General features: G+C 31.9%; 1 protein-coding gene across 1 annotated transcript; it reads left to right on the forward strand.

The window, feature by feature from the left end:
- The first annotated feature begins 416 nt into the window (after positions 1-416).
- LOC107853457 (probable disease resistance protein At5g66900) lies at positions 417-5,601 on the forward strand. The gene is made up of 2 exons (XM_016698439.2): positions 417-1,313; positions 4,187-5,601. The coding sequence occupies exons 1-2, from the start codon at positions 1,031-1,033 to the stop codon at positions 4,192-4,194; spliced, it is 291 nt and encodes a 96-aa protein (XP_016553925.1). The 5' UTR covers positions 417-1,030; the 3' UTR covers positions 4,195-5,601.
- The last annotated feature ends 12,809 nt before the right edge of the window (positions 5,602-18,410 follow it).

Genomic DNA, 18,410 nt, shown 5'->3' on the forward strand with positions numbered 1-18,410 from the left:
ATTATTGTTAAAAAAATTAGAAAATTTTATAAAAATGAAAATAAAAAATGGCATTGAGGATATAAATTATGAAAAAATAATTATAAAATTATTTAAAAAATAAAAATATAAAAATTATTATTTAAAAGAAATTATTAAATTATTTAAAAAAGGTAATAAATTATTAAAAAATTATTTAAAAAATAAAAAATTAATTATTAGAAAAAATTATAAAACTTTTTAAAATGAAATTAAAAAATGGCATTGAAGATCCAAATTATGAAAAAACAATTATAAAATTATTTAAAAAATAAAAAACTAATTATTAAAAAGAAATTTAAATGTTTTTAATAAATAAAAATAAAAAACAGATTTTTTTTTAAATTCAGTTTTATTAAATAAAAAATAAAATTGGGGTCCTCTAATGCTTTTGGAGGCCTTTAGTGTTAAAAAAAAAGAAAATTTGTTATTAAAAAAATTTTGGGGCCCTCAATGTCAATTTAAAACTTGTTATTTGTAAATTAATTAAAAAAAATATTACTCACGCGCCTTCCACGATGACAACATAGTGCCACATAGGTAAAAAATATCCAATTAGAACAAAATTTGGAAGTTTAAAAGTCTAATAAGAACAAATCTTAATTTAGAGATCTAAGTAAATTTTCACAGTATCTATCACATACATTATAAAATCATGGCAAACCATGTCCAAACAAGCTGTTAAGGGTTCATAAAAAAGAAAAACTCCTCGCCCGTCCAATTCTTGATAACCCCCTCCCCCAACCCCAACGTTGCTGAGTCCCAGTTTCTAATTCCCCTGCCAAAACTTATTTATATTCTTCTTCCTCCTATACTCCATTTATTCCCTTTTTTTTTTTCTCTTCAAAGTAGTTGTTGATGTTGGCATTAACATCGCCACTTTCCGTTCAAGTTGGAAAATTTACTAGTGACATTCTGTCAGATACACGGGTTGATTCAGGTGTGTAGGGATAGTAAATTGATTTTGGTTAAGGTTAATGGTAATGGTAAGAAATTGGATGAGCTTCGATCGATGGTGAAAGGTCTTTCGTTGAAGAGGAGTAATATTGAATTTACGAATTCGATTGGGTCTTCAGGATGGATGAATGGTTCTAGTTTTGGTAGCTCAAATGGATTTTTAGGATGGTCTGATGTGCCTCCAATTCCTGATTTCGTGGTTGGGTTTCAAGTGCCACGTCAAGACTTGAAATTGAAGTTGCTTCAAGAGAAAGATCAAGTGTTGGTTCTTTCTGCTCCTCCTGGCTGCGGAAAGTCTACTTTGGCAGCAGTGGTTTGTCAAGAGGATGATATAAAAGGTATTTGGGGCTGTGGTGGAGTCAGAATTTTCACTGAATTCGTTCAGAAATAAATATACGAAGTAGTCGAACGATTCAATGTCTATTCAATATGTATTATATATACACATAAAAATATTTTTAATCATATAAAAATAATATATTTTAAAAAAAATAGAGGGATGAAAAGACATGAGGTGATGGGGTGTGAGGAAGAGGAAAAAAATAATTGTCGAATATTTTAAAGTGGGTTCTCTTAATTTTTTTAAAACTTTTTTTTTCATTAAAATGTACTTTTATGTAGTTAAGGGAGCAAAATAATATATTTTAAATTTAATGGTTAAAGTGAATTTTTGTGACAAGTTTAGGAAGGTAAACATGCCTTTTCCCTATTATAATCTTGAGTAAGAAATCAAGGATATTGATGTATTGGCATCATTTCAATATACTTTTTTAGATATTTTTTTTAAAAATTAAATCTGACAAAAGGAACGATAAAAGTTGATGAATTTGTTTTAACTTTAATCTTTCCTCCTTAAAAATACATGGAAAGAAATGGTGTAATTTAAAAACTTTCTCAGTTTAATGATGAATTTGTTTTAACTTTAATCTTTCCTCCTTAAAAATACATGGAAAGAAATGGTGTAATTTAAAAACTTTCTCAGTTTAATTTATTTTTTTAAGAAAATCAATAGTGTAATTTTCTTAAACGTGAATGGAGCTTTAGTATTTCAGGTTTAACTTAATCATTCTATCCTAAATTATATAAAAAATTGTTATTTCATATTTTTTAAAACATATCAATATATATCTAAAAGTGTGACAACAATCACTCTTGTTTGGAATTATTTAGTATTATTACAATTTGAAGAGGTATATCGAATCTATAATTATTTTTCTTCAAGTACGTTTAGCTATGAATAAAAATAATTTAAATTTAATAATTAAGCATATACTGAGGTAGAAAGGAAATGTCAAGTAAACCCTTTTACTTGTCTATAATAAATTTCTTAACAAGCTTAATAATCATTTTCACGTAAAAGAACAATAATAAATTTTTGAGTCAATTTTTAATTTGATCAAATCAATATTCAATAGTTCTTTTATGGTGTCAGTATCATCGTTTTCATGACTCATCACACTTTGTATAATATTTAAGAAGCCCATAATCTTGTTCACGTTTACCAAAATGGGTGAAAATTGATAAGGCCATTAAAAATTTAATTGAGGATAAAATAGACAACTAATTCACGTGAAAATTGCAAAAAATAAGGTGCTCTCCCTTATACAGCAGTAAAGTAAAATAATAAATTGCTAATTAAGTAGTAACATTGAAGAGAGATAACAAGCAAATTAAATGAGAGATGACAAACAAGTTAAATAAGTACTCTTGTGACTACAACAACAATAACAACATACCCAATGTATTTCACATAGTAGGGTCTAGGGAGGATAGAGTGTATGCAGACCATACCACTACCTCAGGTGAAGTAGAGAGGCTGTTTTCGGTAGATCCTTGGCCTAGAACCAATAACAGTATAAGAAACACAAAAGATAAGTGCAAAATAAACTAACACCGCTAGCAACAAGATAATACTACAACCACAAGATAAAAATAAGAACTATCTAATCGAAATCATAGACATCACACAACACCATGAACAAAACCTACAGACACAAATGAACGCTCCCTTATTGTTACCGATGCACTCCCACGTCCTAATTCTGTACCCTAATCCGCGTCCTCCATTCCTTTCTATCAAGGGTCATGTCCTCCGTAAGTTGTAACTGCTCCATATCATGTCTAATCACCTCCTTTCAATATTTCTTCGGTCTAAATTATTAAAATGTTATGAATACGTGATCATTTATCACACCCACAAGCAATTTTGTAAGCAGATTTCTATAAGTAACTTATAAATAAGTGTTGGGTTATTAAGAGGTGTAAGTGGAAAATGAAACTATGGTGTGTTTTTTCTTTTTTCAAAAAGACACTAAGAGAAAAGATGCAATTTGAATAGACACCTTTTTGATTTGAATGGTTATGACCTTTCCAATGGTTGTGACTTTTTCGAAGAATTGTAGCTTTTTCGAAGAGTTGCACCTTTCTGAACTATTACTTCTCCTCATGAATCAACATCTTGATGGCTATAAATACTTGAATTTTTTCGCAGGTAAAGATAATTTTTAAGAGTTGAAAATATTATTCTTCTTCTTAAAAACACTCTTGTGATCATCAAACTGTTGAGTGCGTTCGAAGTTTCTGAGAGTTTAATGTACCGCTACTTTGAGAAAGTGAACCATTTTATTCTGGGAGGAAAGATTTCATAACCTCGGGTACTTGAGGGGAATAAATTGCTTAAGGACACACCATGAAGTCGGTGGACTTGGTTCTTAAATTTCTGCTTCATCTTCATTTCTTAATAATTGATAAACACTTCATTTGATAGTTTTCTGATTATTCATTTGAACTTGTGTTTAAAGGTGTTGAACTTCACTGTAGTTCTTGAAAACTTATTCTTGAGCTTAGTTTGAAGTTTGTATAGAAAACATACAAATTTTGTACCCGTCGGAACAACATCTTAAGGAATTTATTTGTAAAAATATATATAAATATATTTTGCTTGTTTGGTGAAATTTTCTTTTCACTAAATTACTTTTATAACCTGTATTGTTTGGTTTCTGTATATTAAAGCTTATTGTTTTCTACTCTGTTTGAACTTAAAAAGTGATTTGAAGACGTAAAATTTTCATCACAAGTTAAAGGTCATTCAGTTAACGATTAGAAGAACATAAAAACTTCATCATTAAACTAGAAACAAGTGGTGTTTAAAGTTGTTATAACTTTATAATTAGTATTCTAATATACTATGTTGATTGTCTTTTTGTGATAGAAAAATGACTACTGATGGTCATGCAACTGATGGTGTGACAAGTGTAGCAGCAACAAATGTTGCTACAACAAGCCGCACAAGTTCTACGCCAGCAATGGCAACTGTGGAGAGACACAAAAATTATTCAGGTATAGATTTTAAATATTGGCAGCAAAAAATGTTCTTCTATTTGACAACTTTATGTCTTCAAAGGTTCATAACTGAAGATGCTTCAGAATTATCCGAAGAAACATCGGACAAGGAGCGGTTCGTTATAATAGAGGCATAGAAATATTCGAATTTCTTATACAAGAATTATATCCTAAGTGGCGTCCAAGACGATTTGTACAATGTGTACAGTAGAATGAAGACTTCGAAAGAGTTGTGGAATGCGTTGGAATAAAAGTATAAAATTGATGATGCAGGAACTAAAAAGTTCTTTGTTGCAAGGTTCCTTGACTACAAAATGATTGACAGTAAGACTGTCGTATCTCAAGTATAGAAATTGCAAATAATTATCCACGATCTCCTTGCTAAAGGTATGAATATAGTAAATACCTTATTTGAACATGTTAAATGTGTTCTTAATACTCACATTACCTTTGATGTAAGTTTGATTGTGAATGAGACCTTTCAAGTGGTAGCCATAATAGAGAAGTTGCCACTATTATGGAAGGACTTTAAAAATTACTTGAAACACAAAAGGAAGAAGATGTTTGTCGAAGGCCTCATTGTGAGGTTGCGCATTGAGGAAGAAAACAAAGCTATCCACAAAAGGTCGAAAAGAAACTTTACAATCAGTGGAGCCAACATTGTAGAGGACGACCCTAACAACTCAAGAAAATGGAAGAAAGCTGTACAACAAAGCAATCTGCCAAAGAAGAAATTCAAGAAGAAGTGCTTTAATTGTGGCAAGAATGGCCAGAAATCAGTAGATTGTCATGCCCCCAAAGAAAGGTAAGAAGAAAGATCAAGCCAACACGGCTGAATCCAAAAACAAAATGGATGATTTATGTGCTATTCTTTCAGAATGTAACTTGGTGGGAAATCCTAGAGATTGGTGGATAGATTCCGGTTCCACTCGCCATGTATGTGCCAACAAAGAGTTATTTTCTTCATACGCTCCAACTCAAGATGAGGAAAATATCTATATGGCAAACTTCACAACAGCCAAGGTTGAAGGGGCGGGAAAAATCTGCTTGAAAATAACGTCGGGCAAAGTGTTGACTCTTAACAACGCCCTTTATGTACCAGAGTATCGAAAGAACTTGATTTTCATATCACCTCTGACCAAAAATGGATTCAAATATGTATTTATTTCTAACAAGGTTGTAATTAGCAATGAGAAATTGTATGTAGGAAAAAGGCTACCTCATCGAGGGCCTATTTAAGATGGATGTAATGATTGTTGAAATCAATAAAAGTTCTATTTATTCTTACTTGCTTGAGTCTAATGAATTGTGGCATGAACGATTAAGACATGTCAATTATAAAACTTTGCGAAAACTGATTAACTCAGAAATTTTGTCAAACTTTGAGTATAATAAATCAAAATGTTAAATGTGTGTGGAATCAAAGTATGCTAAGCATCCGTATAAGTCCATTGAAGTAAATTCCAATCTCTTACACTTAATCCACACAGACATTTGTGATATGGAGTCAACACCAGCTCGTGGTGGGAAAAAGTATTTTATAACTTTTATTAACGATTGCACTATATATTGTTATGTCTATTTATTAAATAGTAAGGATGAAACAATAGATACGTCTAGGAAATATAAAACATAAGTTAAAAATTAGTTAGAGAAAAAGATCAAAATAATAAGAAGTGATAGGGGTGGAGACTATGAATCTCCTTTTGCAGAAATATGTGTAGAGAATGAAATTGTCCATCAAACTACTGCCCTGTATTCACCTTAATATAATAGGATTACGAAAAGGAAGAATTGAACCTTAAAGGAAATGATGAATGCCTTAATTATAAGTTCAGGTTTATCACAAATCTTATGGGGAAAAACTATCCTTACAGCTAACCGAATACTCAATAGAGTGTACCATAGTAAGACACTATCAATTCCATATAAAAAATGGAAAGGAAGGAAACCCAACTTGAAATATTTCAAAGTGTGGGGGTGTCTAGCAAAAGTCCAAGTTCCTATGCTTAAAAGGGTGAAGATATGACCTAAGACTATGGATTGTGTATTTATAGAATATGCTAAAAGGAGTAAAGCATGTTGATTTTTAGTTCATAAATCCGAACACCTAGATGTTAATGAAAATACGGTAATTGAATAAGATAATGCTGAGTTCTTTGAACACATTTATCCCTATAGAACTAGACATGTACAGTCTAGTGAAGGGTCTAAATGACCTCGAGATGAACCAAGTGAGAATGTACATAATGATGAGAATCCAAGACGTAGTACACATCAAAGAACATCAACTTCATTTGGATCGAATTATATAACATTTCTCCTAGAAATGAGACTCAAACATTTAAAGAAGTGATGTTGTCTTCAGACTCATCCTTTTGGAAAGAGACAGTCAATAGTGAGATTGATTCAATCTTGAGCAACCATACTTGGGAGTTGGTTGATCTTCCTCCAGGAAATAAACCTTTAGGTTCTAAATGGAACTTTAAAAGGAAAATGAAAGCGGATGATACTATTGATAAATACAAGGCAAAACTTGTAGTAAAAGACTTCAAACAGAAGGAAGACCTTGATTATTTTGATGCATACTCACCTGTAACAACGATAATATCAATTCAAATATTATTTGCCTTGGCAGCAGTATATAGTCTTGAAATCTATCAAATGTATGTGAAAACAACATTCCTAAATGGAGAATTGAAGGAAGAAATTTACATAGAACAACCCGAGGGTTTTGTGGTTCCTGGTAAAGAAAAGAAGGTGTGCAAACTTGTTAAGTTACTTTATGGACTAAAAGAAGGACCCAAACAATGGCATGCAAAGTTTGACCATATTATGTTGGCAAATAGATTTAAGATAAACGAATGTGATAAATGTATTTGCATTAAAGATACTCAAATCAAAAGGTCATTGTTTGTTTTATGTGGATGATATGTTAATCATTAGTAGAGACATTTTTGATATAAATGCTACGAAAAGAATATTTGAAAGCAAGTTTGATATGAAAAATCTTGGAGTGACGGATGTGATTTTAGGAATAAGAATTCATAAAACTCCACAGGGGTTGGTGTTGTCACAGTCTCATTACATAGAAAAGGTACTTGACAAGTTCAAGTATTTAGATTTCGTATTGCCAAGACTCCATTAGATGTGAGCTTTGCACTTCAAAAAAATAAAGGTGAAAGTGACTCATAGTTGGACTACACAAGAGTGTTGGGATATTTAATGTATATCATAAGCTATACACGGCCAAACATAAAATGTGCTATTAGTAAATTTAGTCGGTACATGAGAAATCCTAATAAAACTCATTGGATGGCAATAAAAAGAGTTTTGGGGTATCTTAAATATACTCAAGACTATGCTTTGCATTATAATAGATCTTCGATGGTAATTGAAGGATATAATGATGCAAATTGGATCATCGGATCGAATGAAGTAAAATCCATGAGTGGATATGTATTTACTTTAGGTAGAGGAGCAGTGTCTTGAAAATTATCCAAACAGACATATATTGACCGCTCTACAATGGAATCTAAATTTTTTGCATTAGATAAAGCAGTGAAGAAGCTGAATGGCTCCAAAATTTTCTGGAAGATATTCCTTATTAGCCCAAACCATTGGCACCAGTATGCATACACTGTGATAGCTAAGCTGTGATAGGTAGGGTAGGGAGCATAATTTATAATGGTAAATCTTATCATATAAGACAGAGACATAATACCATTAGAGAACTACTCTCTAGTGGAATTATCACTGTTGACTATGTGAAGTCAAAGGATAATGTGTCAAATCTACTTACAAAAGGCCTATCTAAAGAGGGAGTTGAGAAAACATCAAAGAAAATGGGTTTACGACCTAGGACAAGTCAGCATAGTGGTAACTCTACCTAGCAGACTGGAGATCCAAGAGCTAGGTTCAAGGATATCAAACAAAGCTGTGACTGACGGTTCAACATTGTAAATATACTTAACTCATTCTTATGATGTAGACAGTATTTAGGAAACAGGATTTGAGGGTGAAGTGGAATTCGCTTCAAGGAGAATATTAGTAAAGGCCTATTCTCTATGCTCTTATGAAACCAGGACATATTTATGTCTGAAACAAACAAAACCGTGAGAACCATAAATGATAAAAGGTTGTTTATGTGACATGTGTTGTCTAGGTGTGCATTAAAATTCGACGATTCAAAGATATCAAATCTACTAATTGACCGAGTGCATTCGATGCATGTTTACTATGATAAGTTCAAAGGGAAACCCACCTATCTAGATGCAATTAGTCTTTGCTTGTTGATCACATAATTATTCGTAAATCTTTTATAAGATAACCATTTCCCATTCATGTGGGGGATTGTTGGGTTATTAAGAGGTGTAAATAAAAAATAAAAAGGTGGTGTTTTTTTCGGAAAGACACTAAGAGAAAGGATGCAATTTGAATAGGCACCTTTTCGAATTGAATGGTTATGACCTTTCCAATGATTGTGACTTTTTCGAAGAGTTGCACCTTTTTGAAGAGTTGCGCCTTTATGAACGGGTGCACCTTTCTGAACCATTGCTTCTCTTCATGAACCAAAACCTTGATGGCTATAAATACCTGATTTTTCCTCAGGTAAAGACAATTTTTTAGAGTTGAAAACATTCTTCTTCTTATTAAAAATCTCTTGTGATCATCAAACTATTGAGTGCGTTCGAAGTTTCTGAAAGTTTAAGGTAGCACTACTTTTAGAATGTGAACCATTTTATCTTGGGAAGAAGGATTCCATAACCTCGGGTACTTGAGGGGAATAAATTCCTTTAGGACACACCGTGAAGTCGGTGGACTTGGTTCTTAAATTTTTGCTTCATCTTCATTTCTTAATAATTGAAAAACACTTCATTTGATAGTTCTTTTGATTATTCATTTGAACTTGTGTTTGAATGTGTTGAACTTCATTGTAGTTCTTGAAAACTTATTCTTGAACTTAGTTTAAAGTTTGTATAGAAAAAATACAGATTTTATACCCGCTGAAACAACAATGGGTTCTTATAAGCAACTCACAAGTAGTTTTTCGAGCAGCTATAAACAACTTACAAGTAGCTACAAATAGCTTACAAACGACTTTTCAAGTTGCTTCTGTTTTTCTATAAGTAGAAAGTTCCTTTAGTTTATTTATACACTAATCTAAGTTGAATAATATATCAGCCTTTCTCTATATACTTCTTTCTAGTGTATTTACTTTATAATCTTTCTTAGGGCTTTGGGCTATAGGTGACAAAAGAGTTTTAAAATGATGTGTAGGTGACATAAGTCTTAATTATAAGGTGGAGGTGACAATTACTTTATTATGGATTAAGAAAGTTAGAGAAGTTTGAAAATAACCTACATGTTTTTAAATCTACACTTTGATCCAAATGTTAGTTAATATAACAGAAAATGGAGGAAAAAAAGGCGCGTTTCTCTCTCTTTTTATCCATTGTTGTTTTCCCTTTCTTCATGACTATTGTTATTCATTGTTGTTGCTGTTGCTTTATTCATCATCTTCTGCTTTATTATCATCATCTTCTACTTTATTATCATCTTCATCTTCTTCTTGTCGACCATTGTTGTTGTTGTTACCGCTACTGTTGCTATTTTACCAATTTCTTAGGTCAAATTTTATTTTGAACATCACCACTTTTCACTTTGACATTACTTCATAGGAGACCTTGGTAAGTCAAATTATGATTTTTAGTCGAATTTGTCATCTGGGTTACAAAGTTACTGCTGTTTTTTCCAACAATGGATAGAAGCCAATCATGAATCCAATATAAGTGCCCATAATTTAAACAGATCACTCATCTGGCACATCAGATGAGTAATCTGTTGTAACAAAAAATATATTTATTGCATCGAACTGATTATCTATTGCGTCAGACTGATTATCTATTGCATCAGTCTGATTATTTGTTGCATCAAATTTATTATCTATTGCATCAGATTGATTATCTATTATATCAGATTGATTATCTGTTGCATCAGACTGATTATCTATTGCATCAGACTGCTTAATCTGTTTGGAACAACATAAATCAGCCCCTGCCACAAACCCAACAAATTAATCTTAAATCTTGCTATTATTACTGGATTCAAAATTACTTCTTATGTCTAATCGTTAATATGTTTGTTGAGAAGATAATAGGAAAAAACAATCAAGTTCTTGAAGAGAAAGTAGTTGAAGGTGTAATATTATGAAAGACAAGAGCAAGGAATAAATAGATATGTGTAGTAGAATGAATGAGTAAGGAGGGACCTATTTATAGAGGATTGAATTTGAATGAGTTAGGGAAAAAGGCACGACTGTTCACCTCAATTTATTAATACTGGTGACTTTTTGATTACCGTGGAAAGTTATGACTTGATAAGTTCTTTTTTTTAGTGACCATTTTTTTGAGTTATGGCAACATATTATATGTCTATTGCATCAGATAACCCATCTATGACAACAGATATACCATTTGTTGCAATAAATCTATGATCTGTTGCAACAAATAATATATCTGTTGCAACATATATCTTTTTAATAATCATCATATCTTTATCTTTAATCCAAATTTGGTGACTTTTTTATTATTATATAAATTAAAAAAACAGATTCAAAAACAAAAAGGTGTGACTGTTCACCTCCATTTATTAATATTGGTGGCTTTTTGATTACTGTGGAAAGTTGTGACTTGATAAGTTCTTTTCAGTAACTATTTTTTTGAGTTGCAACAGGTATACCATTTATTGCAACAAATCTACAATCTATTGCATCAGATAATATATCTGTTGTACATATAAGCTATTTTTTTAATAATCAACATATCTTTAATCCAAATTTGGTAGTATTTATTATATAAATTAAAAAAATAGATTTAAAAACAAATATGTCTAAGAGTCACGATCAGTTATTAAAATTAAATAACCGTTCTGTTGTGGTTATAAATTGTTTTTATCATTTATTTTCTTATTATTTATTTATGAACCATTTTTCATATTAAATAATCGAAAAATCATGTCTTTTCACCCTTTCAATAACAATAATATTTTTTATTAATAACCGTCTATTGAAACATATGATTTATCTGTCACATCAGATTAATCTTTGTCGACTTGTTGAGAATAAGGAATAAGCAAGAATGATAATTAAATACTAAATAAGAATTAAAAATTCAAAGTCGACCACCAAACATAGATTTTTGAATCCCTTGGGTAGATCCGATATACAAAAGAAGGAAAATACATACATAAGTTAAAAGAAAACAAAATATGACCTAATTATTATTACTACTATTATTATTATCATTACTATTATTAATATTATTACTATTAGTATTGTCAACCGGACAATTTTCATCCGGCAGCAGCAGGGCCCTCCTCAGACTTGCTCTGAAGTCGGCCAAATCTCTCTGAAGTTCATCAAACTGCCTTTGAAGATCCTGCAAGGACATGATATAAATCTTCTTGTACAAATCTGGATCAAACATATTTGTATTATAAGTGTAGTAGAATGAACGAGTGAGAGGAGGCCGGAAGGACCTATTTATAAAATGATTGAATTGGAAAGGGTGACTAAGTCAAACAAAAAGCCACGACTGTTCATATCCCTTAATTAAATAAAACTGGTGACTTTTCGAATATGTAAATTAAAAAAAATGGATCTAAATACAATATTTTATCTTTTTATTATAATGCAAAAAGAAAAGAAAATTGTTTTAAAATAAATCTAACAGATGAGTAACCTGTTACAAAATATATTTCATCTGTCAAATAACTTACAATATATTGACAATCTGTTGCAATAGATGGATATATCTGTTTGCTTTTCCAACAGATGTGGCGTCTGTTGCAACTTTCTAGTCATCTGTTTATTCAATTTCATCAAGAGCATCAGATTTTTCTAAACAATTCTTGGCCAAACTCAATTTTTGCTCTTGGATTGCTTCTCTTTTTCTTTACATCCTTCAAGATGGTCTCCAAACTTAATTTTTACTCGTGGATTGCTTCTCTTTTTTTATTTTCATCCTTCAAACTGTTAGAAAATTTGGTGCTGAAGCATATATGGATAGTACAACACTCAATGCAGAACAGTTTTTTGGTAGAAGTAAGTCTTGAGAAGACATAATCAGTAATCTCTCGATATCAGCTTTTGCTGTGTCAAGAAGTTCTGTTGATATCTTGTCCTCTACGGGAGAAGATTGATCAGCAGAAAAATCAAGTGATTGAGATCCTTTAATCTATTGACTAACTCGAGCAAAGATGTCTTTTGGATTATCAAACTACACAGGGCAGTCTGGTAGTTCAATAACATCGGATATCTTGCTTCCGATATTAGCTAATGATGGAGAGATTCTGCCTTCCTCACCATCCTGAAAAGAAAAAGCTCTCAAAATTAGATGGAGTAACTCAGTAACTCGACATAACGACACAAGATGAACTAAATCTAGCATTCAGTTTTTCTTTCCTATTCCTCCCCTTTTTATCTTCTCACCTTTTTCAGATCCAAATTTTTTCTTTTTTGAATACTTGACAATACCTTGGAAATTGCTTTATTTCTCCTCTTAGCCTTAATCTCTAATGGAGTGAATGAAATTGAAATTCTCTTTGATCGAATGACACTATTGTTAGATATCAATTCCTTTACTTCAACAGTTAATGCATTAACAGTATTAATCACTCCATCATGTTTTGCCTTGCACTCTTCATATTTACATGCACAAGATAAGCAAGGAGGGCCAAGATCTCCAAACCTTTTTTTGAGTTAGTGAACAGATTAAACGATCTCAATATCTCAGCCTTTCTGCTGATCATTCTTCTCCCATATAGAAGACAACATATCCGTCATGCAAAAGTCTACACCATCGCCAGAAATGCTTGAAACAGTGAAAGTCTGTAGAAGGCATAATTAGTAATCTCTCAATATCACTTTTATGACTTTCTAGACATCTCTTGCAATTATATTGGAATGTACATATCGCATAATTATGCTTAGTTTGGTTTGTCAGTTCCAATATAATTGGAAAAGACGTCAAAAAAGTCATAAAAGTGATATTGAGAGGCTAATAATCAAGACTTCTAAAGAATTTCACTGTGTTAAGCATTTTTGGCGACAGTGTAGACTTTTGCATGTCGGATATATTGCTCTCTATATGGGAGAAGACAGATCATCAAAAAGGCTGAGATATTGAGATCATTTAATCTGTTTACTAACTCGAGCAAAGGTTTTAATAGGGTAACGAACCTGCAGTTATGTAATATTTGATAGGCTTGGTAGAGTCAGTTTAGATCAAACATTACATAACTCCTTGCTAATTAATTTATCAAAACCCTTGAAGGTTGGTTGAGCAAACTGTATTGAGCAATGCTCGATAAAATTGAGCTATTCAACTATTGGGACCATATCTTCACTGTGCATCAACATATATTGACCTAAAAACATACACAACGACCCTTCATGTATCCTTTATGGCTTCTGAAGAAGGTGTTTTAAAGGGCTTCTACAATGCCACAACTTTGAAGATAGTGTTCCTGATCGATCTCACAAGAGATCAGAAACTCTATACCAAATTTAAAGACGGCAACGACAAACTTGAAGACCAAATTGGCAAGCTGGAGGCAAACTTGAAAATTATCAGGATTCACATACTACAGCAAGCCTCTGATCTTCTCCAAGGAATGTTGAAAGTATGCTAAGGCTAGAAAATACAATCAATTATAACCATATTGCTAAGGAAGTACTGAAACTCAATCTTCCTTTCAATCACGTTTGTGGTTCCGATCTGGTCAACAGCAGTGGACCTGGTCAAAACCACAAACAAGAAGGCATGGGATGCAATTTAAAATTCAAAAATTTTTGCTTTCACTTAGATTTCTTACTTAAACTACAGTTGCTGTTGGCGGAAGTTTTTTAGACTTACTGTACAATATTTCAATCCTCGATTTCCTTAAGGCGACTTTCTTTTTCTTCTGCTATTTTCTATCTAGGTGATAATCCCGATCATGCTACCTAGTCACAGCTCCCTAGCAAAGTGACTATCTACATTATTTTTCTCTTAGAGAGACAATAAATGAATTTACATTACTGGATACACTTTCATATTTGCACTTGATACAGATTTCTCATGTTTTAAGATAATTTTATTGGCCAGATTCGCTAGAATTTACTTTATACCCTATGTATCCTCTTCAATTAGCTCTCAGATGATATAGTATTTCATCAACCACTTATTTTTCCTCAAAGGCATTCTTATACCGCACCTTCTAGCATATAATCATCACCACGAGCAACCCAACCATATAAATTTGGGTTAGGGTAATAACTATATTGGTTTTTCGTTCTTGTTAGATGCAGTTCTAGGATTTGAAGGCCTTCTTAGAGTCTAATGCACCCTAAAAGTTAGTCCAATCGCTATTGAATCTCTTTACAATGACACCAAAACTAGATCCCTTCACAATGCTTGACAAATAAATATGAGCAACAACCGGCATTAAATCTTAACAGGGTATCAGAATCATATTCATGGTCCCTCAGCCTTATCATTTTGGACCTACCAAACTTAACTATAAGATTGCAGATATCTTGTTTGAATGATCTATGACTAATCGGTAAAAACAGCATTCACAAAATCAGTGTACTCTATGTGTGTTTCTATAATAACATTATCAGTAATACATACCTCCCATATATGAAGTATTTCTATCTGCATGCAGCTTATTTCTCCGAACCTATATTTACTACAACCTCTTGTAATGGTTTGGGCAAAAGTTGATCAAATTTTAGTTCCTTATATCTACAAAGAAGAGAAAAAAATTAATGCCATAGAAAAAATATTATCCATCTATTGCAATAGATGTAGAGTCTGTTATATCAGATGAGGAGTCTATTGAATCAGATGAGGAGTTTGTTGCATTTGATGAGGAGTCTGTTGCATCAGATGTGGAGTCTGATGCAACAGATGTAGAGTCTGTTGCAACAGATATAAAGTCTATTAGAATACATCAAACCAGCCTTGCTGGTGGTTTGATTTATTCCAACAGTTTCTCCATCTGTTGTAACATCAACAACAACATAAACTACAAAGAAATAACAAATAAAAAACATCAACAATAAAGAAAACAACAACATTTGTTCCAATAATATCATCAATAACAAAGAAGCAACATCCTATGTTCCAACACCATCAACGACACCACAAGTTCCAACAACTCCAACCCCACCAACAATATCAATAACAGTATTAACAACAAGGAAATAAATAAAATACACACAAAAAAATAATATTGCCAACAAGGCTTTTAAACTTCTCCCAATAGATGACTTTTTTGCATATTGTAATAAAAATTCTCAGTTCGTTTATGCAACAATTAAAAGTTTCTTCAAATTTTTTAAATAAATATGATATGGGTAAATGGTAATAAAATAAAAAAATAGCTGTAAATAACTTGCAAAGAAGAAGACGAGAATGAAAGAGCAATAGTGAACCATACCTTAATGTCAAAAGGGGATCAAAACAATAATTTTAGTCGAGAAATCTAAGATATGGATCGGTCTAGATCCGAAGGATCTTTATGAGAAAGAGGAGAAAAAAAAGCTATGATAACCCTAAACAGGAGAGAAAGAGAAAGATGAGAGATGGATAAAATAAATTTAGGGTTGAAGGAGAGATGATATAATTCTAATTTCTAGATGTACTACCCTTAATATTAAATGACTAAACACAGTGTATTTACTCAAATTTATATTTTCAAAGTATAATTAATAAGGCTAATTTATTAAAATAAACCCTAAATTAATAGTAGTAGTATTTTCTTAATGGGTGTGCCAAGTCAATAGGGGCCAACTAATATGAAACAAAAAGGAGGAAGTATTAGGGGTTTCAATATTCATTAATTAATACTATTCATTAATAATTTTAGAGGCACAAGGAAGAAAATGGGTGACATTGAAAAGACAAGAAAGACTACTCAATGTGATTTTTGAGTTATCCAAGAAACATTTTTTACCGCCTTTAGTAGTACTACTTTATCTACTCGGACAGAAGGTTGCTTTTAAATTAAAAGAGAAAAAGGATTTTCAAACAAATATGTCATCTGTTGCAACCGATATAAATATCTGTTTGAAAAATCCCAATAGCTCAGTCATTTGTGACAACAGATGCAAATTTCCATTTGATAACTAAATCAGATATGTCATCTGTTACAATAAATATCAATATCTGTTTGAAAATTTCCAACAGCTCAGTCATCTTTCACAATAGATGCAAATGTCTATGTGATAATTAAATGAAATTTGTCATCTGTTACAATAGATATGATTATCTATTTAAAAATATCCAACAGCTAAGTCATTTATTGCAATAGATTTTATTGTAATTAGTTTAGATGGAACTAAGGATGAATGAATGAGCTCACAGGGTCAACAACAACTTTAATTGAGTCATTGCATTTGCATGGTGTTGGTATTGCGTTCATCCCGACCCGAGTGGTCGATTGATCACTCTGAGTTGAAATGAGTTCTCATTAACTTAATGTTAAGATTAATAATAATACATACATTGATTTAGGTGGAACTAGGGATAAATGAATGAGCTAACAGGGTCAACAACAACTTTAATTAAGTCGTTGCATTTACATGGTGTTGGTATTGCGTTTATCCCGACCCGTGTCGTCGATCGATCATTCTGAGTTGAAATGAGTTCTCATTAACTTAATGTTAAGATTAATAATAGTATCTACATTGATTTAAGTGGAACTAGGGATGAATGAATGAGCTTACAGGGTCAACAACAACTTCAATTGAGTCGTTGCATTTTCATTGTGTTGGTATTGCGTTCATTCCGACCCGAGTCGTCGATCGATCACTCTGAGTTAAAATGAGTTCTCATTAACTTAATGTTAAGATTAATAATAGTACCTACATTGATTTAGGTGGAACTAGAGATAAATGAATAAGCTCACAGGGTCAACAACAACTTCAATTAAGTCGTTGTATTTACATGGTATTGGTATTGCATTCATCTCGACCCGAGTCATCGATCGATCACTCTGATTTGAAATGAGTTCTCATTAACTTAATATTTTAAAAACTATATCTTTTGAACTTTTAAAAATTAATTAAGATCAATTCGAACCAAATTAACAATTTCAAAACTTGTCATTCTTTTCCAAAATTACAAATCAACCCATACAAATCATCCATTTACGGGAAAATTTTTCATTTCAAATCTCAAGTTCTCACTCCTCTCTCTCTCTCTCTCTCTCTCTCAACAATACAGACAGCAACTACTCAACATATTGCTTAACCCTTCAAAATAAATCAATTTTCGTTCCATTTCCGACCACATAGTTGTTATTTTTGACTTCATTCTCGCTTGTATCCATCATTTTCTCTGTCTTCATAGGTAACAGAGTTGGATAAGAGTTATATATTTGTTCTTTATTCTAAAAATTAGGGCTTTTTAGTTAATGATAAAAAAGAAGACTTTTAGTTGTATTATCTTCGAGAATGGATTAATAATTTTGTGTTTTGATGCTAAAAAAGTAGGAAACACCCAAAAAAATCCTAGTTTTTATCTCAGTGTTTTGTTGGCTGTCGTGGTATTATTGGATGGTGTTTGTGGTGTTGCTGTTGGATATTTTTGTTGGTGGTGTCGGTGGTCTTGGTGTTGGTATTGGTCTTGACGGAATTGGTGGTGGTCTTGCTGGCATTGGTGGTGGACTTGATGGCATTGGTAGTGGCATTGGTTGTGGTGTTGGTGGTCCATCTTTCGCAACAGGTGGGATATCTATTGCGAGATATTAAATAGGTCTTCAAACAGATTCCCCATCTGTTCCTACTGATGGCTTATCCGTTGGAGTATTTTTTTAATGTGGCGTAGAATAATTTATTGAAATTTGTCTTACCTTTTTTTTTTTTTTTAAAATTATGCATACATCAAATGCAATGTATTTTTTAGTTTTCTATTATTTGTAGTTAAAAGATGTCTCCCAAAAGAAAAGAAATTGAAAGTGGAGAAAATGGATCAACTTCTGATCACCGATAAAAAAAGGCTAAAGTACAGATAGATTCGAAGGAACTTTTAGAGCAATCTCAG

Source organism: Capsicum annuum, chromosome 6 (assembly GCF_002878395.1).
Source record: "Capsicum annuum cultivar UCD-10X-F1 chromosome 6, UCD10Xv1.1, whole genome shotgun sequence".
NCBI classification, from domain to species: Eukaryota; Viridiplantae; Streptophyta; class Magnoliopsida; order Solanales; family Solanaceae; genus Capsicum; species Capsicum annuum.